General features: G+C 52.3%; 1 protein-coding gene across 10 annotated transcripts in view; it reads right to left on the bottom strand.

Annotated features, from left to right (window-relative positions):
- LOC119445665 (A-kinase anchor protein 1, mitochondrial-like) overlaps positions 1-20978 on the bottom strand; it is a 92541-nt gene that overhangs the window by 37777 nt on the left and 33786 nt on the right. Inside the window, exon 1 of one of the 10 annotated variants that reach the window (XM_037709943.2) lies at positions 15713-16065. The exons of 7 other annotated variants lie outside the window; for them this stretch is intronic. Coding sequence is in view for 1 of the 3 variants with exons in the window: in XM_049663493.1 (XP_049519450.1) it covers positions 13376-13379 (4 nt within the window). In the remaining 2 variants the exon portion in view is untranslated. Of the gene's footprint in view, positions 1-13375; positions 13401-15712; positions 16066-20978 lie in introns of those variants that run through there. 2 more of the 10 variants (XM_037709945.2, XM_049663493.1) reach the window with 2 other exon arrangements.

The raw sequence follows: 20978 nt of genomic DNA, 5'->3' as shown, positions 1-20978 counted from the left end.
GTTGAGCGTAGGAAAGGGTGGATATGCCAAGAGCGCATTTTTTATTGCTTTGGTCCTTTCTTTTCGCGAGACACCGACATGTTTTAGTTTGTTGATCATTAATTTACTGAGGCCTGATTCCTGAACTCTCAGGTAGAGAAAACGTCAGTGTTTTCATTTGTTTGTTATTGTTCGTATATCTAGGTTAGGAAAAGCCTAAATTCTTAATTTCGATTATGACTTGGTTTTTGTATTGTACGCGTTAGTTGTAAGTGCCAGTATATAATTTTGATTCACCTTTGTTTTTATGTCGTTCGCGTGAGTTTCTTATTTTTTGTTAGAACCGCTTCTGTGCTTTAAAAATGTGGTACTCGTTTCGCCGAGTGCATTTAGACAACACTAAGCGGCGGGCTCTTTCGGTTGGCATTTACAGTCAGATGTCATTCCGCGCTTTTGTGAAGTGGCGCCCAAGCGCAAACATTAGCGGCGTTCAGCCTTTGCGTCACGGCTTTCGGGGGCAAAATTAAGTCATCTTCGGCAACCTTGATCTTTGCCAACCCGCCCGCATTACAGTTGAGAATCGCTTGCGACGCAATTCTGATTTGATTACGACTCGCGCATTGACAATTAAAAAAAAAAAAAGGAGGTCCGTATTTCGAATTTCACTCTCCGATACGTGCCTCGTGTTGTTCGGGATTTTTTGTTGTTGTTGTTTTGTTTTGTTTTGTTTAGCGTAGCCAGATCTCGAAAAATGCTTTGTTCGATGATTTTGGTCTGGCGGTTTGGAGAGCATTCGGAGGGTGCTTGCTTTGGCCGGAGTGGTTTGGCGTTGTTGATTCTTGGTCGTTCCAGTGGACATTATCAGGACCGAGCAGCAGAAAAGACCACCGGCGGCAAAAGCGGCAGAGCCGATACCTCCAGACCATCCTAGACGTCGCGCAACCGGCGCATCCATTCTTCCGAGCTGCGTCGGACAGCTCGACCTCTGGATGCATTGTCTGGCGGCGGGGGTGCTGTTGTGCCATAGCACCTGCCATCATCGCCACCCGTCCCTCTGGGTCCTGCCGACTAGTCGCCAACGGGAGGCGGCGACACAATACGGCGCGGGGATCTCGGCAACTGCCCCGTCTGTGTCCTGCCGACGTGCAAGCAGCCCCGGCCATCATCGCCACCCGTCCCTCGGGGTCCTGTCGACGAGTCGCCAGGGGGACGCGACGACACAATGCGACGCGAGTGACGTCAGCAACCGTCCCCTCTTCCTCCTGTCGACGAGGAGCCGCCGCCAAGGGGATTTAAGGAGGAACCGGCCCATTGTTAAGAAGAGAGTCGCCACCAGCCGCCCAGTCGGTCTGATGCGCTCTTACAGCTACATGTACGCTATTGCCCACTATCTGTAAATATTGTATAAAGCTTTTCGTTTCTTCTTCGTCTGCTGAAAGAGTCCGTCTATCGTCCTCCACCCCGAAGTCACAACAATACACGATATTTTTCTGCTACATCTGTACGGTTTCCTCTTCGTGTTCTTCAAGAGTCCAGTCTGTCGTCAAGTCGCAATACATGCATATGGATTTCTCTAGGTGCGTGGCTTCGAAATCCCTTCCTTGTCAAAAAGGAAATTTATCGTCGAAATTTCCCCTTTTCGTGCAGTTTCCACTGATGGACAGTTTTCGGAACATTACGAACACACACACACACACACACACACACACATATATATATATATATATATATATATATATATATATATATATATATATATATATATATAGTTACCAACGCCCGTATCTTGATTTAGCGAAAATTTTATTAAAAGTGCCGATGGTGGCGGCATCTAGTTCAGGCGCCTGCAAACGCATCCTTTCTTGCACCGTAAATTTTACATAAAAAGTTTTATTTTCTAGAGCTAGCAGTCCAACTTTAGAATCAAACCTATGCATGAGCGTTTCTCAAAGTCCATATTTTATAAGTGTCACCCCTTCACGTGCAAGGAACGCGTGGTAGTTCCTACAACATCGAAAATGTGCGTGAGTGCTCCTTTAATCTCGAGTGCGTAGTCCATTCTAATCGCAATGCGCTTCGAGAACGAATTACGTGGAGTTCAGAGGGGGTTCCGCGTGCTCGTGCACAATCGGCACCTCTTGCACGAGCAGCGAGGTGCAGCGCCGCCGAACAAGAAGTGCGGGCGAATCGGATGAGCATTGCATAATAACCGAAATGTAAATAACTTGACACGGGAAGAGGCGCAACCTTTTCAAAGCAAACATTACTCCTCCTGTGTCTCCGTCAGCAAGTAACGAAGTCACCTTTGTTGGCTTGTCTTGTACGCGTCAACTTTTGATATTTGTGCATGTGGTACAGTAGTGCACTGCATTGATCATTATCTATATGTATAACAAAACACCTCGCAATTTGTATTCACATATGCACTTCTCCACGCCTATTCTTCAGAGGATGCTGCACGATAATGTGAACTTAAAAGCACGGGCTAATTCTACAATTATCTACTGCAGACCCAAGCTGTTTACAGCCTGACATCTTTTTTAAAAGCGTGAACAATCCGGCAATGCCTGCGTGGCGAGGTTCCTTTTTGCTCCCACTTCACGGCGGCGAACATACAAAACCCAGCGTGGTTTTACTTCCAATTCAACAACGCGCCCGAGTTTGAACCGTCGCGTTCTGGTTCGGCGCCCATTCAAGCGTGCCATTCGAGAAAGCAGGATCTCATTCACACGAACACTTTCGCGCAGTGAGCCCCCATCGTCACCGCCACGCAGAAAAGAGATCGCAAAGCTGCCGCTATGCTTTCTGTAGCAGTTCCTCGTTTGTTTCCGTGGTGCCCACTGGGTAGCAGTCCCAGCCCACATAGCTTAAGCCCATAGCACAACGACGGCGGTGCCACAGGGAGGGGGCCAGACGAAAAGATCCAGCAGGGCAGGCGCGTCCCGACGCAGCTGAGATCACAGCGGCGACGGGCAACGAGAGAGGCTGAGAACGAGGAGAAACGCGGACGAACGTGAGGACGCGCGCTCCAAAAAAGGTAAATCCGGGACGGCGACGGACGGCGATAGCGGGTCGACCGCCGTACCGGAAGCGGCGCAACATCGCTCTCGCTTTCCGCGTCAACGCTTCTCCCACAATCCTTTATCATTCTTTTCTGCCGCACAGACGGGCCCGGCGATCCGGGGTCTACAGGATCGAAGCAACGAGAGAGAGAGAGAACGCAAAAAAAGGAAACTAAAGTACCGCGCGTGCCTCGGACACGGCCGCGAAGAGACGCAGAGGAATGACCCCACGACGGCCCCGTGCAAAGCGCCAGCGCATAACTAACTTGGCCCGGACCGGTGGCACATCGGCATACAAAATCCCCGCAAGCGCGGCGACTTCAAACGACCGGACAAGGGGGCAATACGCACGCGGCGTTCGTTCCTGGGTCGAAGCACGCTGATCCAACGGGGAAGGTGTGCGTGGAAGCAAGCGTCGGCACACACAAATGACAATCGCGCCGACGCATTACCGGGCGGCATGCCATTGTACGCGGGCCACGTGCAGACAGAGCCGCGGTAGCCGGACAATGGTTCCGGCGTGGCGTCCCACTGCGGCGACGCCAGCCCGAAGACGAAAGACATGCGCGGAAGGATAAGGCAAATAACGCAAACCCGCGTGCGCCTGGAAAATCGGCACAAGAGACGGTCGTTCGTGTTGCACATTTGTGTTAGGGGGCCTGCGTTAACAGAAGCAGGAATCGCGCGCTAGTTACAGCATCGTCATCTACGCAGTTCATGCAGGTGCTCGAAAACCGTGCGTGCGTGAGGCGCGTTGACTTTCTTCCCCATTATTTGACAGTTTCCCGTACGCAGAAGCTTTGCGCACGCAAACGTGTAGAAACTCCCGTTTGCGTGCGCAAAGCTTCTGCGTACGGGAAACCAAAACTCTATTCTGTAAGCCTCGATGGCGCCTTTTCGAACAGATGTAGGTAGTCTATGTATGGATCAGCCTCTGCGATACCATTTTCTACGTAGCAATTTAAGAAATGGTTAGGTGAAGTCTGCATCTAAGACGACGTCGTTTATCATTGGCATAAATTTACGCCAACAGCTGTGGCGTATGCGTCACGCGATCCTCCGGCTCCGGTATGGGCGAACGCAGGGAAGGAATTTCGTTTGCGGAGGCGTTGGCGGTGAAGCTCGCCTCCTGAAATTATGGGTTAAAATATTTCTATGTCTGCAATTAATGAACCAATTTGACAAATTATTGCAGTAGAACGCTCCTTAGAGGGCGCGAAACAACTTGGAGCGTATAACCAAAATTTGCTATCCGTTAAAGGAAATGGGAGAAGAAAGGCACGGTAACTGTCCTCTCAGTGTAGGCAACTCAAAATGGTTGAACTGCAGTGGAAGTCGCCACAGTTACACTTTATCACAACTAGCGGCACGCACTGAAAAAGCAGTCAGCTCAAGTTGTCGCCGTATTATCAACTGCCGAGGCCAACGCACAGAACCTGGCAAGGAGCATCGGCGACTGTCGATACCAGTAGAAAGCGAGAAATGACTCATATGACGAAAGCCTTTCTAGGGCATAGCGGGAACCGCCGCGCCGATTAATTTAGGCCCATTCCATTCACCGATTACTGGCCTCGTTTCCCTGCCATATATCGCCAGCGGCATCCAATCGCCCTCGCACCTCGGGTTAACGAGCTGCCCTTTGCTCGTAGACCTCGCTAGAGATACGATCGGTTGGAAGACAGCGACACAAGTACAACGCGAACAAGTCGCTCACTTAACCCGCCAACTATGCACCGGCTCGGGTACGTTAATAGCCTACGCCTCTGGCGCTCCTACGGTATACTTAGGGGAACACGGACGATTATCGCCTAGATGTAACACGAAATGCCGACGGACCTTTTTTTTTTTGTGTGTGCATGAGATGTATACGTCCAATGAATTACATCATCCGCTTCGTTCCGATAAAGGCGAATATTTACTTGGCTTATCACTACTTCAGGTGCTCCCCTTAACACTGGGTCATACTGTACACGGCGGTGCGAGGCGTGTGCTAATGACGCGTCCGCCCCTCTTATTTCTCCCAGGTTCCTCGGCAAGCTCTCCGCGAAATGCCACGAACGCACAATGAGCGTTTTTTTTTTTTTTTTTTCGAGCGTGAGAAAAGCTGCGCGATATCGAGCGGATACAAAAACAACGACCGTGTCTTCGGTAAGAACAAGCGCCGGTGTCACGAGGGAAAGAGAGAGAAATGGAGAGCTTGGCAAACAGCGCGACACGAAGGAAGCCGCACACCCGTTCACTCGCGACGCCCTCGTGACGTCGTCAGCAGCCGTGCACCGAGCGACAGGCACTCGGTTCCCCGAAGGAAGAAAAATAAGATCGTCGGCCGGCTACGTGCGCTTTTCGCTTCTCAGAACCAACCAACCTGCAGCGTATTCCGTCCAACCGTGGCTCTCTCCGTATAAACGTCAAGCGAGTAAGGACGGAAGGCGCGGCGTAGCAGAGAGAGCTGCGAAGGTCGGCCTCGCCACGCTCCAAATACAAACAGCGCGGTGTTGCCGCCTTTCCCTCCTATAGCGATTGGAAGGAAAACAAAAGTACAGATTCCAATATGGCGATGGTGCGACACGCGGCATTCGCCGCACAACTAGCAGCCGGAAGCCAACCAGCCAGCTGACGTCAATACGCGGGTGTCTTCTAAAATTCTGCAATGGGCTTCCAAGTTTTCACAGCCCGCACACGGAGAGGGATAAAGAATGCTTCGTGGCTTGATGATATACCTTTCCATCTCTGGAAAGGTGTATCGGTGCGCCTTTCGCGTGTCATTCATCTCTCTCTCTCAAAGCAGAGAGGTGTCCAACACTTTTTTCTTTAATCCTCAGGCAAATTTCTGCTGCAAAGTGGATGCATCCAACGGCTCATACCTCACACTGTGGCGAGTCGTTCATGGCTAACTCATATATTTCTAATCGGCACAGGGGTGGAAAAAAGGAAAGTAACTAACGCAAGAGTGCGGGCGACGAGTAAATTGCTTGACTAAGGAGGAGGGCACCGCGTGCCAATATTTATTGCTCCGCTACTGCGCAAGTGGTTTCGCGTCGCGCGCAAGCCTCACGGCTACTTTCGAGAGAAGAAACACTTCACTGCGGGCAAGAGCGGGCTCCCGTGGCAAGTGGTACACAAACGCGCGCCGTCGGAAACGGGTTCACCGCCTCCGCCGCCGGTATAGGGACACCGGCGCGAGAAACGCGGCACATTACAAGCAGGCTCGAGCGGGGACGAGAACAGCGGTGCTTATCAGAGCGGAGAGGCAGCGCCGAATCGCTACCACAACAGCGGCCGCTTTTTCGCTGTCTCGCTCCTCTTCCTCGGCTCGCCTACTAAGCGATGTAGTACAACGCCGCAGTCCGCGTACGTAGTAACCCTCGATCCGCGTAATCCTCGGGTACGTACATACCACGAAAGTAAAGACGATATTGCGCCGTGGCAAAACGGCTTTCGGAGAAGCAAGCGCGCTCCGTGGAATTGCAAACACTAAGCGGCTGTGGAATGCACCAAGTCGCAGTACTTACAGCAGACACACGATTACACTTAAAGCGCCGCGAAAATGCGCAGTCGCAATGCGCTATACGATTTGCGGTTTCTTAATGGTTTAGACGGACGGTGACGCCGCCGCTCGATATGTGTAGCGCCACGCGTGTCCCCCCATCTCTCCTTCTGTCCTCGTTCACGGTGCGCTACCTACGCCGAATCATGCAGTACCACCTCGCCAAAACCGCTACGCTCGATGCACAAATTATGACGGTTTCGATCGAAAGTCCGCCTAATGATCCGTCGGCACTAGGACGTAACAAAGAATCCGCATTGGCCAACCGTGAACAGCGTGGTTTTCGTTGCAACATACTCGTACCAGCGCGACCACTAGATTCCCCAGGCACACAGCTAATGCGATACAATGGTTAATATCGCAACTACGCTACGACGGTCTTTTCTCTGAAAGGATTGGCACGTGATTCAGCGCGAGTAGACGCGCTATCTGCATTTAGGACAAGCGTCGCGCCGCTCCGAACACAAGACGCTGCACAACCGGTACCGCCACACCGAGATCACGCACTGGGGACAGCGTCATCAATGCCGCAGCTGCCCAATTCCGATGAGAGCGACAGACGCGCGAGACGATGGCCGCATTTAGTTATCAGCCTGCCACCACGTGCATCAGCTGCCGTCCATGCGACTCGGCCGACGATGGACCTCAACGAGACACCTTCTCACGAAGGCGAGCCAGATAGCGACTATGCCAGTCGGGGCACAAATGGACACTGCGCGGTATCAGAGGCGCAAGGCTTATCCGCGGCACCGGTCAGCAGATGAAACGTTCGCGCGCAGCCCGGTGAAATGAAATATCGCCTGCCAGAACGGTATCGCTCACTGAGCAAGCAAGAGACGTTCGCGCACAGTGCAATGGCCGCGCAGCGGCACGAATTACCTACATACGATGCGGCGCGAGGGCTCGGTCTAAGAGGCCGAGCCACATTAGCGAGCTCCCGTGTGTACAAGCAGCACGGAGACGACGTGCGCGTATACAAGGGCGGAACGACGCCTTGTACAGAACTCGGGAGCAAGGCGTACGAAGGGCGGGGGGAAGGGTGTTGGTCGTACGTGCGACAGACACACACGAGTGTCTCGAGGCGACGACCAAACAGTGTCAAGGAAGCCAGGCACCGCTGCGGGGAGGCACAGCAAAGGAAGGAGAGACATGCTCCGCGTAGTAGTTAGCGGCACGCAAGGGGCGCGCCGCCCGAAACAATGTGGGCGCGCACGGTGAGGGGGGCACGAGGAGAGGTCGAACCTCGGCGCCCCGATACATCAAGGCAATGGTGGCCCAGTTTACGCTGGCCCCCAATCCACACCTCGGGGCTGCTCCCGCTGCCAAATAAGCGGCGACAGACCACGTGCAGGCGCCCCCCCCCCCCCCCCTTTTTTTTTTTCCAAACGAGAAGGAAAGCGCGCGACCCCTTCCTGATCTGTGCCGCGACAACACGCTGGCAAGCAGCAGCGCCCGAGCTACAAGGGCGAGATCGATGGCCACTGTGGGCAGGCCAAGGCGCGGAAGGGGAGCTCACGTGACGCGCGTAAGCATCGAGACGCATACCTACGAGCCCCAACCGAAGTGCCCTGGAAACACGCGCGCGCACGCAGTTAACAGACAGCGAGCGCGTCCGCTAATGAACGACGTGTCGTCGAACGGGAACGCGATCCCAAAACGGGCAGGCAGAATGCCACGCGCTCCTATCACAACGCGTGGTCCACATTACAGCTGCTCGACGAGCAGGGAGTGACGCTGCATACGTGTGTTCCAGAGTGCGAATCACAGACGACGGCCGAGCCACGACGCTGTCCTCGAGATAAAGACGACGCGTCCAGCCGTCGCGAGACGACGACACACTTCCCGTCGGCAATCGTGGCTGACCGACCGTGCGCATTTTACAAGTGGAGAACGCATCCGCGGACAGGCGTCGTCAGCCGTTGCGCGGGACGGTGGCCTCCACCGGTTCCGGAAGGAAGGCCCACATCCGAGTCGTTGCGCTCGCGACCTCGGCGCCGACAGGTGTGTTAGCCCTTCGCAGAGTCACGCGTGGCCCCAAATCTGGACGGAAGTGGAGGGGGGCGGCGGGAACACGCAGCGCTGCCATCTATACGACTGCCGTATACAGGCGGTGGTGTCGCAGGCAACGGTTGTCCACTAGACACCACGGGGCAGTGTCGGGCCTCGGCACTGCATGCGCTGACCTTCGTATTCTCGAACGATCCTCCATTCCGCCCATGATGAATATATGTGGCCCTACCCTCTGTTACGAGTGAACGCAGAAGCTGCGTCCCGGCTGGAAGACGGAGGGCTGCGCCGGCCCGCCGTGACTGATGTGGCCGCTGTGCTGGAACAACGCTGCTCGGCAGGCTCGCAGTTTTAAATCGGATACAGTCGAACCCGAATATATCGAATCTGAAGGGGGCCACAAAAAAGCACGATATATTGGTACTTCGATATACAGAATAAAAATTGTAAACAAAAAATTTCAAGGGGATTTCACTGTTCGTTATACGCTATAATTCGTTATATATGGGTTCGGTATATCCGGGTTCGACTGTATTGTACGATTTCTTTCATTTTTCGAAACCCAACAAAACTACCGTTACCGGTCACTCACAGCACTGCGGGCGTTAAATGAAGCAAATTCGATAGAAAAGCTTGATTACAACCGCTAAGTAGTACGATTCTCAGCGTCCATTCGTAAACAGCGTTCCCCTAGCAACACGTAAGCGCGTGCATCGCTGAGAAGCGTCACTACAGACCAGTGTCTCGGTGAAGCGCAACAACAGGGCAACAGCTTTCGAGTCGAGCGCCCGTTATCGCACGCGCGAGACGCTAGGCGCATCCGTGAGCAGCCAGTACTTGGGTTCAAACACCACGTTGAGTATCAGCAGTGCACGGATTCGGCCTTACGGCGCCCTTTTACATTACCGTTAAATGGCTGAGTGCTCAACGCAAGATTACGGGACAATTATTACCCAATTTAGCCTCTAAGCGCTGCTACAGCGACATCACACTACGGACACTAAACATAATTTACCCGTGGTGAGCGCGAATAGCATGATTTTCCGGCGCGCATACTCGATACTGCCGTTTATGCTCTGAAAATTAACTGGATTAACTGAATAACTGGACAGTTAAGTGTCACAAATAAACATCGCAATGCAAGGACAAAATAGGCAATCTCCTAAACCCAGAGGATAAGAAATGTGATTTCTCAACGAAGCTGTGCTAAGTGCAGAGGGGTTAACTTATATTTCGTGATATTTTTAGGGTGGCTGACCGATTAGAGCCATATTCCCCTCCAATTATATTTTTATATGAATATTGTAACAACGTTATCAAAAGCTCGGACATAGATCGCAGATAGAATGAAAAAAAAAATGAAATGCTGAAAAGCTTAGACCGCTTCGCAACATCTAGAAGCAAGTTGGCCAAAAATAAACAAGGCTCGTGACTGCTATAGTCGGAACGTTCCCTGTAGAGTGACAACATAAATGCAGAAAATTTAGAAAACGGTTATAACACCAAAGCGAGAACCAACGTCAACCAAGCGAGGAAGTTCGTAACTGTTATTTTCTTTAGAATGCCTATTTCGCCCTTTCGCTAGCATGGCGCGGCCGTTATCGCCGAAGTCGACCGGTCGCCACGATGGATGAAAGTGGAATAGAATCCAAACGAAGGAAACGTTACAAAAAAAAAGATAGCGCAGCTCGCACTAAGTTGTACAAGGCTGGAGAAACAGCGGAGCTGGTGATCACCTAGCTTCTTCCAGTTTCGCTTTCCCGGGCTCGGAACTCACGATCCTCGGCCCTTCGTCGCTGTTTAGCAGCAGCGGCTTCGGCGCGACACTCCGTATTAGCACGCAATCACCGCATTCGTTCTCGACTGGCGGCACGCCGAGCTTCCAGCAGAGCGGCGGCTTCTTCGGGAGTCTTGTACTTCTTCGGCCGTCCCATGTTACATTTACTCAGTGCGAAGCCTACGAGAGTTGGATGTGTCGCCGTCGCGGCGACATGATCTTTATAATCAGTGTGACATCATGTCCAAGCTTCACAAAGTGTTGTCATGACTAAGCAAAACAAGAATTGCGGCGCGAAGCAATGGCATGGCTGGGCGAAGCTGGGTAAGTGACTGCTAGGCGACCGCATTGACGGGGCGGGTCTGCTGGAACGCGGTGTCGGTGTTGCAAGCTGCGCTATGCAACGCGCAGTGACGCCATCGCTGCTGCGGCGGCGGATGCTAGGCAACGCGCAGTGACGCCTTCGCTAGGCGAGTTTTTGCGAACGCTACGCGGGGAAACGAAAAGCTTAAACAGCTCCGCCGTTAAAACACAATATTCTAACAAAACTGCACATATCTTTGTCTTCAAGTTATTGCTCACTTCTACGCTTTGAATATTCACTCCTCGTATTACTTTAGTTCATGAAATACCGTGTGCCTGAAGGTCGGACGCATCCGTACGTTCTTTCGTACCGCCAACATCGCAGGCTTCAACAAGGCAGCAGCTATAGGTGTTGGCCGGTGTTCAACGCGCCCAGGCACTTTTGCGGAAACGCACGCCGAGCGGCCTTCGCGTCGTAGTTATCGCGACCTCCGTGTCACAGCCGAGACCGCCAGTATCGCAATCGAGCGCCATTGTTTGCGAAAGAACGAACAACGCGAGTCGCTATTACGAACGCAACGCAACAGCTGGCGAAACCGCTACAGGTTGCCGACTTGAAGCGCGCGCATACTTTTACCCTTCAAGTACGCGGAGCGCCTGGAAGCAACAGTAGTCAGAAAGTAGTGAATCATCAGCGAGTGATATTTGCCATCTGAAAACCTGCAGCGCGAATTGCGAGTCAAAATAAGGCTCCGGATTAACCTGAACTCTATGGAGTTCTACAACGTCGAACCCGGATATATCGAATCTGAAAAATATACAAAGGGGATTTTACTGCTGTTCGTTACACACAGTAATTCGTTATAAGTGGGTTCACTATATCCGGGTTCGACTGTATAACATCCACCTAGTCATCTCGGCTGACGTGATCTGGACTCGACATGACGAGTCTTCCCTTTTCCCGACTGTCCTTTCCCCGACGGTTTGCAGTGTTCGTATTTTCATATTCACCGCGACGTAAACCTTTTCCTTGGCAGAGTTAACCATTGCGCGCACTGTGGCACAATTGTGGAAATGACGCAATCACTAACAAACAAATTCACCACGTTAACGGAGGGGTGTGGGAGCCGGAGTGCAGGTCGTAAACCTCATCACGGCGGTTGCTGCTGCGTTCCGCCCCCACCAGAAATGCGGCCGACGCGACGGGGATCGCGATCCCAGACGCAGAACGCCTCGGCAGAGGTGCTGGAAGGAGGGAACGAACGAACGAAACGAGACCGTGCAAGACCTGACGTCGGACGGCGGTCACGCCACGCCGACAAGCAGAGGAGGAGCGGGAGAAAGCGCGAGAAACGTGTACCACAACACCGACACGCGCTAGACTTCCACACGGCGCGTGAAAGTTGATAGCGGCCGAGAACACAGCACAGTGTGTCCTCCGACACGAAGCCCGTACCTTTTTTTTCCCGCAGGTTACGCAACATGGCTGCAGATACTGCGGATGGAAGGGCAGCGCTCGTCGCGAGAGCACTCTACAAACAGTTGCACCCTTTGGGGTGTATTTTTGCCAGACAACAATCAGCGTCATCTGTCTTGCCTGCGCTTCCTTTCTTGAAAACTCTGCACTTGCTACTTTCCTGTCGAGAACGCTGTGTCACGCTGACAACGCTCTTGCCGTTGGTGACCTGGAAGTACCGGGCGCACAGCGCTAGAGAGAGGAAAGCCACGCAAGACGACGATTATCGTTCTGTGGCAAAAATACGCCGCAAAGGGGTGCACCTGTTCTTAGAGTGAGGGAGAAAACTTGAGAGACTCGCTCATTCCAGACGGTTCAACCTGCCGCGTCTGCTCGGCGGCTATGAAGGCGTGCTGCTGCATACGGATGACCGGACCCGACTTTAAATGAACGGGTTCACTACGACGGGGACAAAAAACACGAACAGGCAGGACCTATATACGCCTCGCTTGCCGTCGAAAAACCAAGATTCTAATACGTTAGAGCAACGCTGCATCCATAAACGTCTCCCCCCCTCCATCTTTCTAATTGGTACTATTTTGCTACTAGATATTGCGGTTTGTGTCTATTTAACGCCAATTTATATTTAAATAACCCTGAGCCACGCCACAGGGCCGTATGAGGACGTTTTGATTTGTTGTGTTTGTCGTTAATTTCGACAACAGAAAGAACGAACGATGTCGGAACTCGAAGGAACCTGCGCGCTGAGCTCGTCAAGCGTGCAGTCAATTACTGCACAGGCGCTGCTTTAGACGTCTGATCAAGTCAATGACTCGTTACGAAGACGGAAGCATAAAACGCCTCCTATTCGCAACGTCCATCAGCCGCCCTCATACGCGAGATACAATGGTACTCGTCTACGGGCTCATCATCAAAGGATTGCCAGTCACCAGCCAATGCAGCGCGAGCCTAACATGCTATTTCACTAAGGCAGCTTGCTTGTGCTCCCCGGATGAGTAGTCGAAACTAGGAACGACGGAGACTGGATTCCCATTCGGACTCTACACTGCGAAAGCGCGTTTCAGGAAAAAAAAAAAAAAGGCACATCAACTCATACGAGTATAGCACCGCCTTCCGTCTGAAATTACTCATTTTTCTTGTAGCTAATATGTATACTACGTCATGCGCAGTCTTTCATCCCACACACAACCAAGCGAAACGTTTACGGAAAACTCAGTGCTCACCCATGTTCAACCATTTTCACGATGCGCTCGTAATTTTACAGGACTTTCTGTTACCATGTTGCCGCACGTCGGGTACGACCGTTCACACAGCGTCGACGCAATATCGCAGTCGAACGGTGTTTGGCGCATTGCGTTCTGCAGGGACAGTGGCTTAAACTAAGCCGTCGGCAAAAAAAAAAAAAAAAAAAAAAGTTCAGTCGACCCTGCTCGTGCTCCACACAGCTGTTACAAACACACAACGCAGATGTACCGCGACGCTGAAGACATGCAATGACACGGGATTTCTCTGTCGTTTCTCTCTCTTTGTTCTCGAACACAGTATACCTCGGAGGCCTAGAAATTCGGCCACGAGAGAAATGATCTTTTCGTCGTCGAGCTTGGCAGGGGAGGGACGTATAACTACCACCCCACCACGAAATTAAAGCGGAATGCACAGGTACACACAATGACGGCGCTAAAGAGAAAGAAGGGATAAACCGGAGAGAGAGTGAGAATTAGTTGCCCAGCAACGGCGCGAGCGCGCATACGCGTCAATGCAAAACCGGCGAGCCGAGCTGAGGGTAGTGAAAGAGCCAGCTGACGAGGAGGACAAGAGAGAAGAAAGAAAATAGGAAGGAAGGAAGAGCCACCGCCGGGCAGTTCTGCGAGGATTCAGATACGGCGAAGAGAGAGAGAGAACCTCGGCACGGCAATCGCGAGGCGCTCAAGGCAGCCTCGAGACGGGCACGCCAAGGAGAGGCACTGATAAGCACAAACCGTGCGCGGCGGTGTTCGTGCCCGAGAAAAATATCACTTATTTAGCCAGTGAGGGAGAAAACAAAAAGATCAGTGTCTCGTGACGCACGCAAGTCGTTCTATCACCGCCCGACATCGTTATCTTTCCCAAAGACCAGTGGGCGAGAGAGGCACGGTCCTGAGAGATAAGTGAGAGCGACACAAGACACTTCCTCGCTCGAAACACCAAATGCAAATCAGATCAATGGACGGCAAACGAGTTTTTCAATCGTCATTGTTCAGCAAAGAAAAAAAAATGCTGCCCTCAAAGTGCAGCAGAGTCTTCTACAGTCGTGCAAGTGAAAGCGACAAAGGGCTGGTCACGCTGGAAAGAATCAGCACGATAACGCTCAGCTTCTCAGCTAAATCGGAACGATAGTCGCCACGGTGATATGTTCCCAGCTGAGCTGAGCGAAAATGATAATGGCCACAATCACGTTCACTTCTACATCAAAGTCGGCTCAGTCACGCTTCGGAAGCAGAAAAGGCTGGCTCGAGCAGGCGCGCGTGTTCATCAAATCGTAAGAAGAGCATATTAATGTTTAATGCGACCAGCTTAAGAAAGAAAAGGAAGAAGAATTAAAAGCGCGCGCTCGACTGCCGGAACAGATCGACGCGACAATGCGCGCTCATTCATACGAAACGACGAAAAACAACAAATATCGACAGAGCAAAACAATCGATTTCCAGCAAACAATAGAAGCGACGTTTTGCCAGCGCGAGCAGCGAAATACCAAAAGGGCGACCTGCGGAGGCGCCCGCTCAATCGCCGTCCACGTGGCTCTCGGACAGCCGCAATATGTTACACGAGGCCACGCTCGCCGGACGAGAAACGAACCTGTACGTCGGAACGGGCGAATGCGGAAAGACCGCCCGATGAAGACGACTGCAAGGAAAACAGAGCCGTTCTTAAGCACCGCGCGGATATGCACGAATCAGAAGCAAAGCTTAAAATTTCGAGCGCGGAGCTGACGCATACGCAGACAGACGTTAGAAAGCAGGCAACGGCGTCGAAAGCTGCGTCAACGCGTTGCCCTCGCTAAGCACGGGCCTGTACGTAGTTGTCGAAACGTATTTATTAAAAGCACATTCTCCTCCCCTCTCGACTATCGTCATCAGGGAGGTTGACGTACGGTTTGCGGTGAAATTAGATGAAACGCGCTCGAATTTGCTGCCGCTTAAGTCGACGACCTATAGCGACATTCCGCCCGTGCGAATAAACAGTGGGAATCGCGCGAGGTTGTCACTCGAACTGTCCCTCGCCAGACTTACCGCGCTAACAACGAAAATGACTTTCACAATATCTTACGGGGCCCCTCTGTTATTCGTCACCGCACTCCCCGAGAGTGCGGACCAACGGCAGTAGCCGCCGTCCGAGCAAGCACGGCTGCCGACGCGAGCAGAGAAAAGATAGAGAGCGAAGAACCGCCGCCGCTACAGCAGCAGCCAGGCTGCGCGAGCCAGCGGCCCACCGCGTGGCGGTTCATCGACCCCGCCAGCAGCTGGTCACTCTGCTCGCGGTCGGAACCGGCGGGACAGCGAAAGCGCAGCGCGAATACGCACCTCATACTGAAGGAACAGGTGTGGTTCAACCAGCGATCATGGAACGGAGAAGACACGTCCCAGCGACGCGCACAGCGGGCGCTCCCCTTCTTCTAGGAGGTCACACGAAGCAGCGGCGACAAGCTGTGGCGGGGGATCGCCGACGTTCGTATTTGCGTAATCCGTGCCGACAGAGCGAACGCTGCTCCTCTTCGAAGAACTGTCGGTCCAACAACGCAGCTCGGGGAGACAGACGCGCAGCGAGCGCGTTCGGCGCAAGGACCGCGTCGGCTGCGAACGAAAGCAGGCAGCGCCACGCGGCACCGACGTCGGTGGGGGGTTGGCGAGCGAAGCAGCGACGACGGCGCGATACCGCGGCAATGCTGCGCGCTTGCTCGCTCGCTCACTGCACACGTGGTGGTGGCGGCGGGGGAGGGGAGTCTCCTCGACCGGCCTAGAGGGTCGCGAGACCAGCTCCTCGCCACCCCCCTTTCTCAAGGAACGGCCGGCGGCCACGTCCTTTTCTCGTGACGCGCGCGCCTTTCAACCAGTTTTGCGTCAAGAACAACGAGAGCCGTCGAGGTGGTGGTGCGCCCCTCTCCTTGCCAACGCGTCGTCGCAGGGGTGCCTCCGAGGCTGGGCGGAGTGCGCGGCGACAGGCACAGGGGAGGCCGTGATCTGAATCCCTCGCTTCCGAGCCAGCCCTCGCTCACGCGACAATGTGTGCGAGAGAGACGGAGGAGAAATCGGACCGAAATGCAGTCACCTCGCGATCCTATCCGCCAAGCGCAGGCTCGTTTATTCGGACTCATTTTCGAGTCAGATAGGCACCGCCGATTGGGAACGCAGATCCCGTTCGCGAGACGCTGTCTCGACGCGTGCCAGCTTAGCGGAGCGAGAATTGAAAATAAATTCAGGGTGCCGCTTTCTTTTATTTTTTTCCCCCCAACTTCCGGAGACTAGCGTGCTGCGCGCACGCAGTTGGATGAGGCAAGCAGGAAACGTTGGATCTCTCTCGACACCACTTGATCTCGCGGTGATCACGCGCGCGTTCGCAAACGCGCACCTACCTCCTCAGTGGCCGACTCCCCGCCATATCATGCTCGCAACACATTATCCATGCACCGCTGCCCAGATGGGACAGCAATTAGTCGGGACATTGTTAGTCCTGCCAAGGCGCGCACGCCGTTTCCGACCCCCCCCCCCCCCCCCCCGTGTTTTGTAACATCAACCCCGATGGCAAATAAACTTTGTATGATAAATTGATTACTTTTCCTTCGCAGAAGCACGCACAATCGGCTTTTGCTTATGCATACAACACAACATAGCTACCGGACTCAATCAAGCACCCGACACTTCAAGTAAGATGCGCTCTCGGGTGGTGCACGGACGTTCTTCGAACAATACCCCCGTGAGTATGGCTATATATATATAGTGATTTTGATGGAAGAAGCACTCAGATCAGGTAGCGCTTGCCCGTAATTTTCCTCTCTCTCCCCAATCACAGACGCCACCTTCGTGCCATCGTCATGGCAACAACACGGTGGCGCCGGCAGTCGCGAATTCTCGCAGCAACTCTCGATTGATTTCACGAACCGTTCATTTCACAAAAAAATTCCACTTTTTATCTCTTCTTTCTTACCGCGTTCACATCCCCTGGCTCGCAAGCAGTAGGCATTTTTTCCCCACCGAACGGTAGGAAACACGGAGACAGGCCGTGGGGCGGGCACGTGACGAGCTTTCCGAACACCTGGATGTGCCAATACGAGTGCTTCGGCTCTCTGTTTCGCCCAATCTATACACAACGCGGCAGCGTCCGATATCGCCGGGGCGGGAAATCCTGCAGCGTCGGAAAAGACCGCGCAGAGGCTCGAGTCCCAGGAAGAAGCGATGGGCAGCGCTGCATTGGAACGGCCGAGATGCCGCGCTCTCTTCTTGCGGGAAACGGATACGGAGGCCGGCCTCCGTCGCGGAAGGCAGAGCGGACCGGGCGCGTCCGTTCACGAGAAGAAAAGCAACCACGTATCTCGCCACCGAGCGAACGGCGCTGCTCGGGACACGCGTCCGGATCAGACCGCTGTCTGCACCGAGGTCACAGCCCAGGAGAAGAGACCGCACGTGTAGCACTCGATAACGCTGCGCGGCGTGCGTTCGTACTTGGCAGAGTGGAAAGGCACCAGAAACCCAAGAAGAGAAGAAAGAGGAAAGGGGTAACGCGGGGAGGTTAACCAGAGGGGAAGATCCGGATTGCTATACCCTACGCTGGGGAGTGAGGGGAGGTAAAGTGACAGGAAAGACGAGAGACAAATATACAATCACAATCGGTCACTGTCACCGCACAGCACAGTAGCACCAGTTCTACCAGAAACCCACGATTCCAAACTAGACTAGGAGACGTGCTGAATAATTTCCTCGTTCCACTGTGGTTAATGTCAATAAATGTTCGATCATTCAGACATTTGACGCAAGCATCCTCTTCAACGCTGCACGCGAATTCCGGGACACGGCACGAGCAGCACATCGCTAGGAATGCATCAACGGTGAAAAAAAAAAAGAGAGAGAGAGAGAGAGAGAGAAGAGACAGCAAGCAAATGACGCCTGAAGCACGTACCGAGCCGCAATCTGGCACGCTGCTGGCCAATTCGAACTGGAATCCCGCTCACGTTACGCGCTCACTTCCACTGGAGACATCTCCAGTGTTTGTCGGACACGAAGTCCGGCACTGGGCGTATTTCAGAAAAAAATACCCGGACTTTCTCGACTCGAGCACGAGACCCACGGTGCCACAAACCGTTTGCGACACTAACGCGAGGCTGAGTATGGCAGCATCGTTATCATCATCATCATGACTACCGCTCCCCGTCTTTCTCTATAGTGCCAGCGCTAACCGCCAACGCAATTGAAAAAAAAAAAAAAAAAAAAAAAAAAAAAAACCGCGGAGCAGCACGTCGAGGAGATTATTACCCCCGGATTACGGCAGCGACGGCGGTCTGATTTCCCAGTCGGCGACCTATACGGCCCCACAATTTCGCTGCGCAAAGTGTAAACAATGTCCAACACGCCGTACTTAGGGTTGCCAACCATCCCGACTACATCTTCCTTTTTATTTATTTTTTCTACAGAATAAGAGCCAATCTACCACATTTCCCTTTTTTATAATGCCTGACAGCTCGGTTGCCCGTTCTCTTTTGTCTTCTGTTCCATTGTCCAACATACACGCGGTTTCATTTTTGTCGTGCTTATAGCTGTGTTAGCCAGGCAACTTTTGGACCTCGTTGTAAATCGCGACAAGGTATTATATATATATACAGGGTGTTTCAGCGAACACTTTCAAAATTTATTTAAGGTTGCCTGTGGTAGATAGCCCAATTCTAGTTAGTGAGCTGGTCTACTCGAAGAGGCGGACATTACTTGCACAAGAAATTGAAAAGCATTTGCGAATCATTAACAATAATTTACTAATTAGGTTTTTAACTAACTACCTGATGGCCCATATTGCAATTTATAAATTGTAGCCGGGGAGTTCGCAAGGCGGATCAACTTGGAATTAATTCTCAGGATGGCACCAGTTTCAAGATAACTCCCTAACTTTGCGGAGAAATGCATTGGCGTTCCAGTTAATTTTGTGCTTGAATGCATAAAGCGACGTTTTGTAAGATACTAACTGGAACGCCAATGCATTTCTCCGCAAAGTTCGATAATTAATATCTCGAAACTGGTGTCATCTCGAGAATTCGTTCCAAGTGGATGCGCCTTGCGAACTCCACGGCTACAATTTGTAAATTGCAATATGGGCCATCAGGTAATTACTTAAAAACTTATTCAGTGAATTATTGGTAATTATTCAATTATGCATTTTAATTTCTTGTGCAAGTAATGTCCGCCTCTTCGAGTAGACCAGCTCATGAACGAAAATTGTGCTATCTACCACAGGCAACCTTTAGGAATTTTTGAAAGTGTTCGCTGAAACACCCTGTATATATAAATATATTGGTAACTCAATTGGTAAGAGCATCGAACGCGTAATGCGAAGACGTGGGATTGTTCCACACCTGCAGCAAGTGGGTTTTTCATCTACTTTCATTTCCATTACTTTATCATTTCTTTAATTCAATTAGTAAGTACAAGTAATCTCCCCTCTGTAGTCCTTGGTGTCTGTGTTTACTGGCGTTCCCTTCCTCGGCTTATCTCGGTTCCCTTCCTTCTCGGTGCGTGCGTGCGCGCGTGTGTGTGCGTTCGTTGTGCAGGCGTTTGGACATCGGTTCAATACATGTCATGCATACATCACAAGCGATAGCCAAAAAATATTTACCCTGGATTTAAGTCAGGTGCACGAGGGCGCTGTACTACTGCCACCAGCCCTGAAGTTGTGTAGCTTACTACTGTAAAGGTCAATGCTACCCTCCATCCAAGCCCCCGCGGCACTTGCCTTCAATCTATTAAAGACTAAAATATGTAATGTTAAGCTCTACAAAGTAAACGTGGCAGCAGTCATAGCGAACATAGCAAAGCGAACAGATGCGGCCTTCGGGCGTATGCAGAACGCGTGTTCCCGACACGACTGCTGCGGAAGTGCGGAGTACGCTTTCGCTGTAAGCTCAAACAGTACGAGACGGCAGTTAGCAGACACCACTCCCGTTCTGTGTGTGCCTAATGCTGTCTTGGTTTGTTCGTAATGTGCACACATAACACGAGATTATTCTGCGGCGTGCTTCACTTTACTGTATTTCTTTATTTTGCGTCAGCCTTAACGCCAGTGAGGTTGGTGTAGGATAGAAAAGGACAGCGACCAAGCTTGTGATCGTTGTTCATCGACACCCCGGCTTCCGTCATGGCCGTTTATTAGAGCAACGTGAGAGCACTGTACCCTTTATAAGCGTACCCCCCCCCCCCCTTTGTAAACTCTTTCCCATAACTGATTAAACCAGCGCACACAGAAGATATCTGTGGTGCACACTATCGTAACAAACATAATTACATCAACTGCGGCTGCCAGTCGGTGCACACACTTCAGCCGCGTAAAATTAACGATTCCCGGGAATCTACAAGGGCTAGACGATTTGCAAGGGCAACTACCATGCGTAGTAATCCCGCTCACCGTACGGCGACCTCCCAACGTCGTACACCAAGCTAAAACGTCGTCAAACGAACACCGCTTCGGCGGCGGAGCCGGAAGCCATCGAGTCGTTTTCGCTGCGAAAAGAAAAACGCCCCAAAGCGACCGTTCCCGCGAGAAAACGCAAATCGAAAGCTCAAGAAAGAGAGAAGCTTCGGCGGCAGCCCCTCG

Source organism: Dermacentor silvarum, chromosome 3 (assembly GCF_013339745.2).
Source record: "Dermacentor silvarum isolate Dsil-2018 chromosome 3, BIME_Dsil_1.4, whole genome shotgun sequence".
Classification (NCBI taxonomy): Eukaryota; Metazoa; Arthropoda; class Arachnida; order Ixodida; family Ixodidae; genus Dermacentor; species Dermacentor silvarum.
The sequence above is the reverse complement of the archived record's forward strand: the minus strand, read 5'-3'. Positions and strand labels throughout refer to the sequence as shown.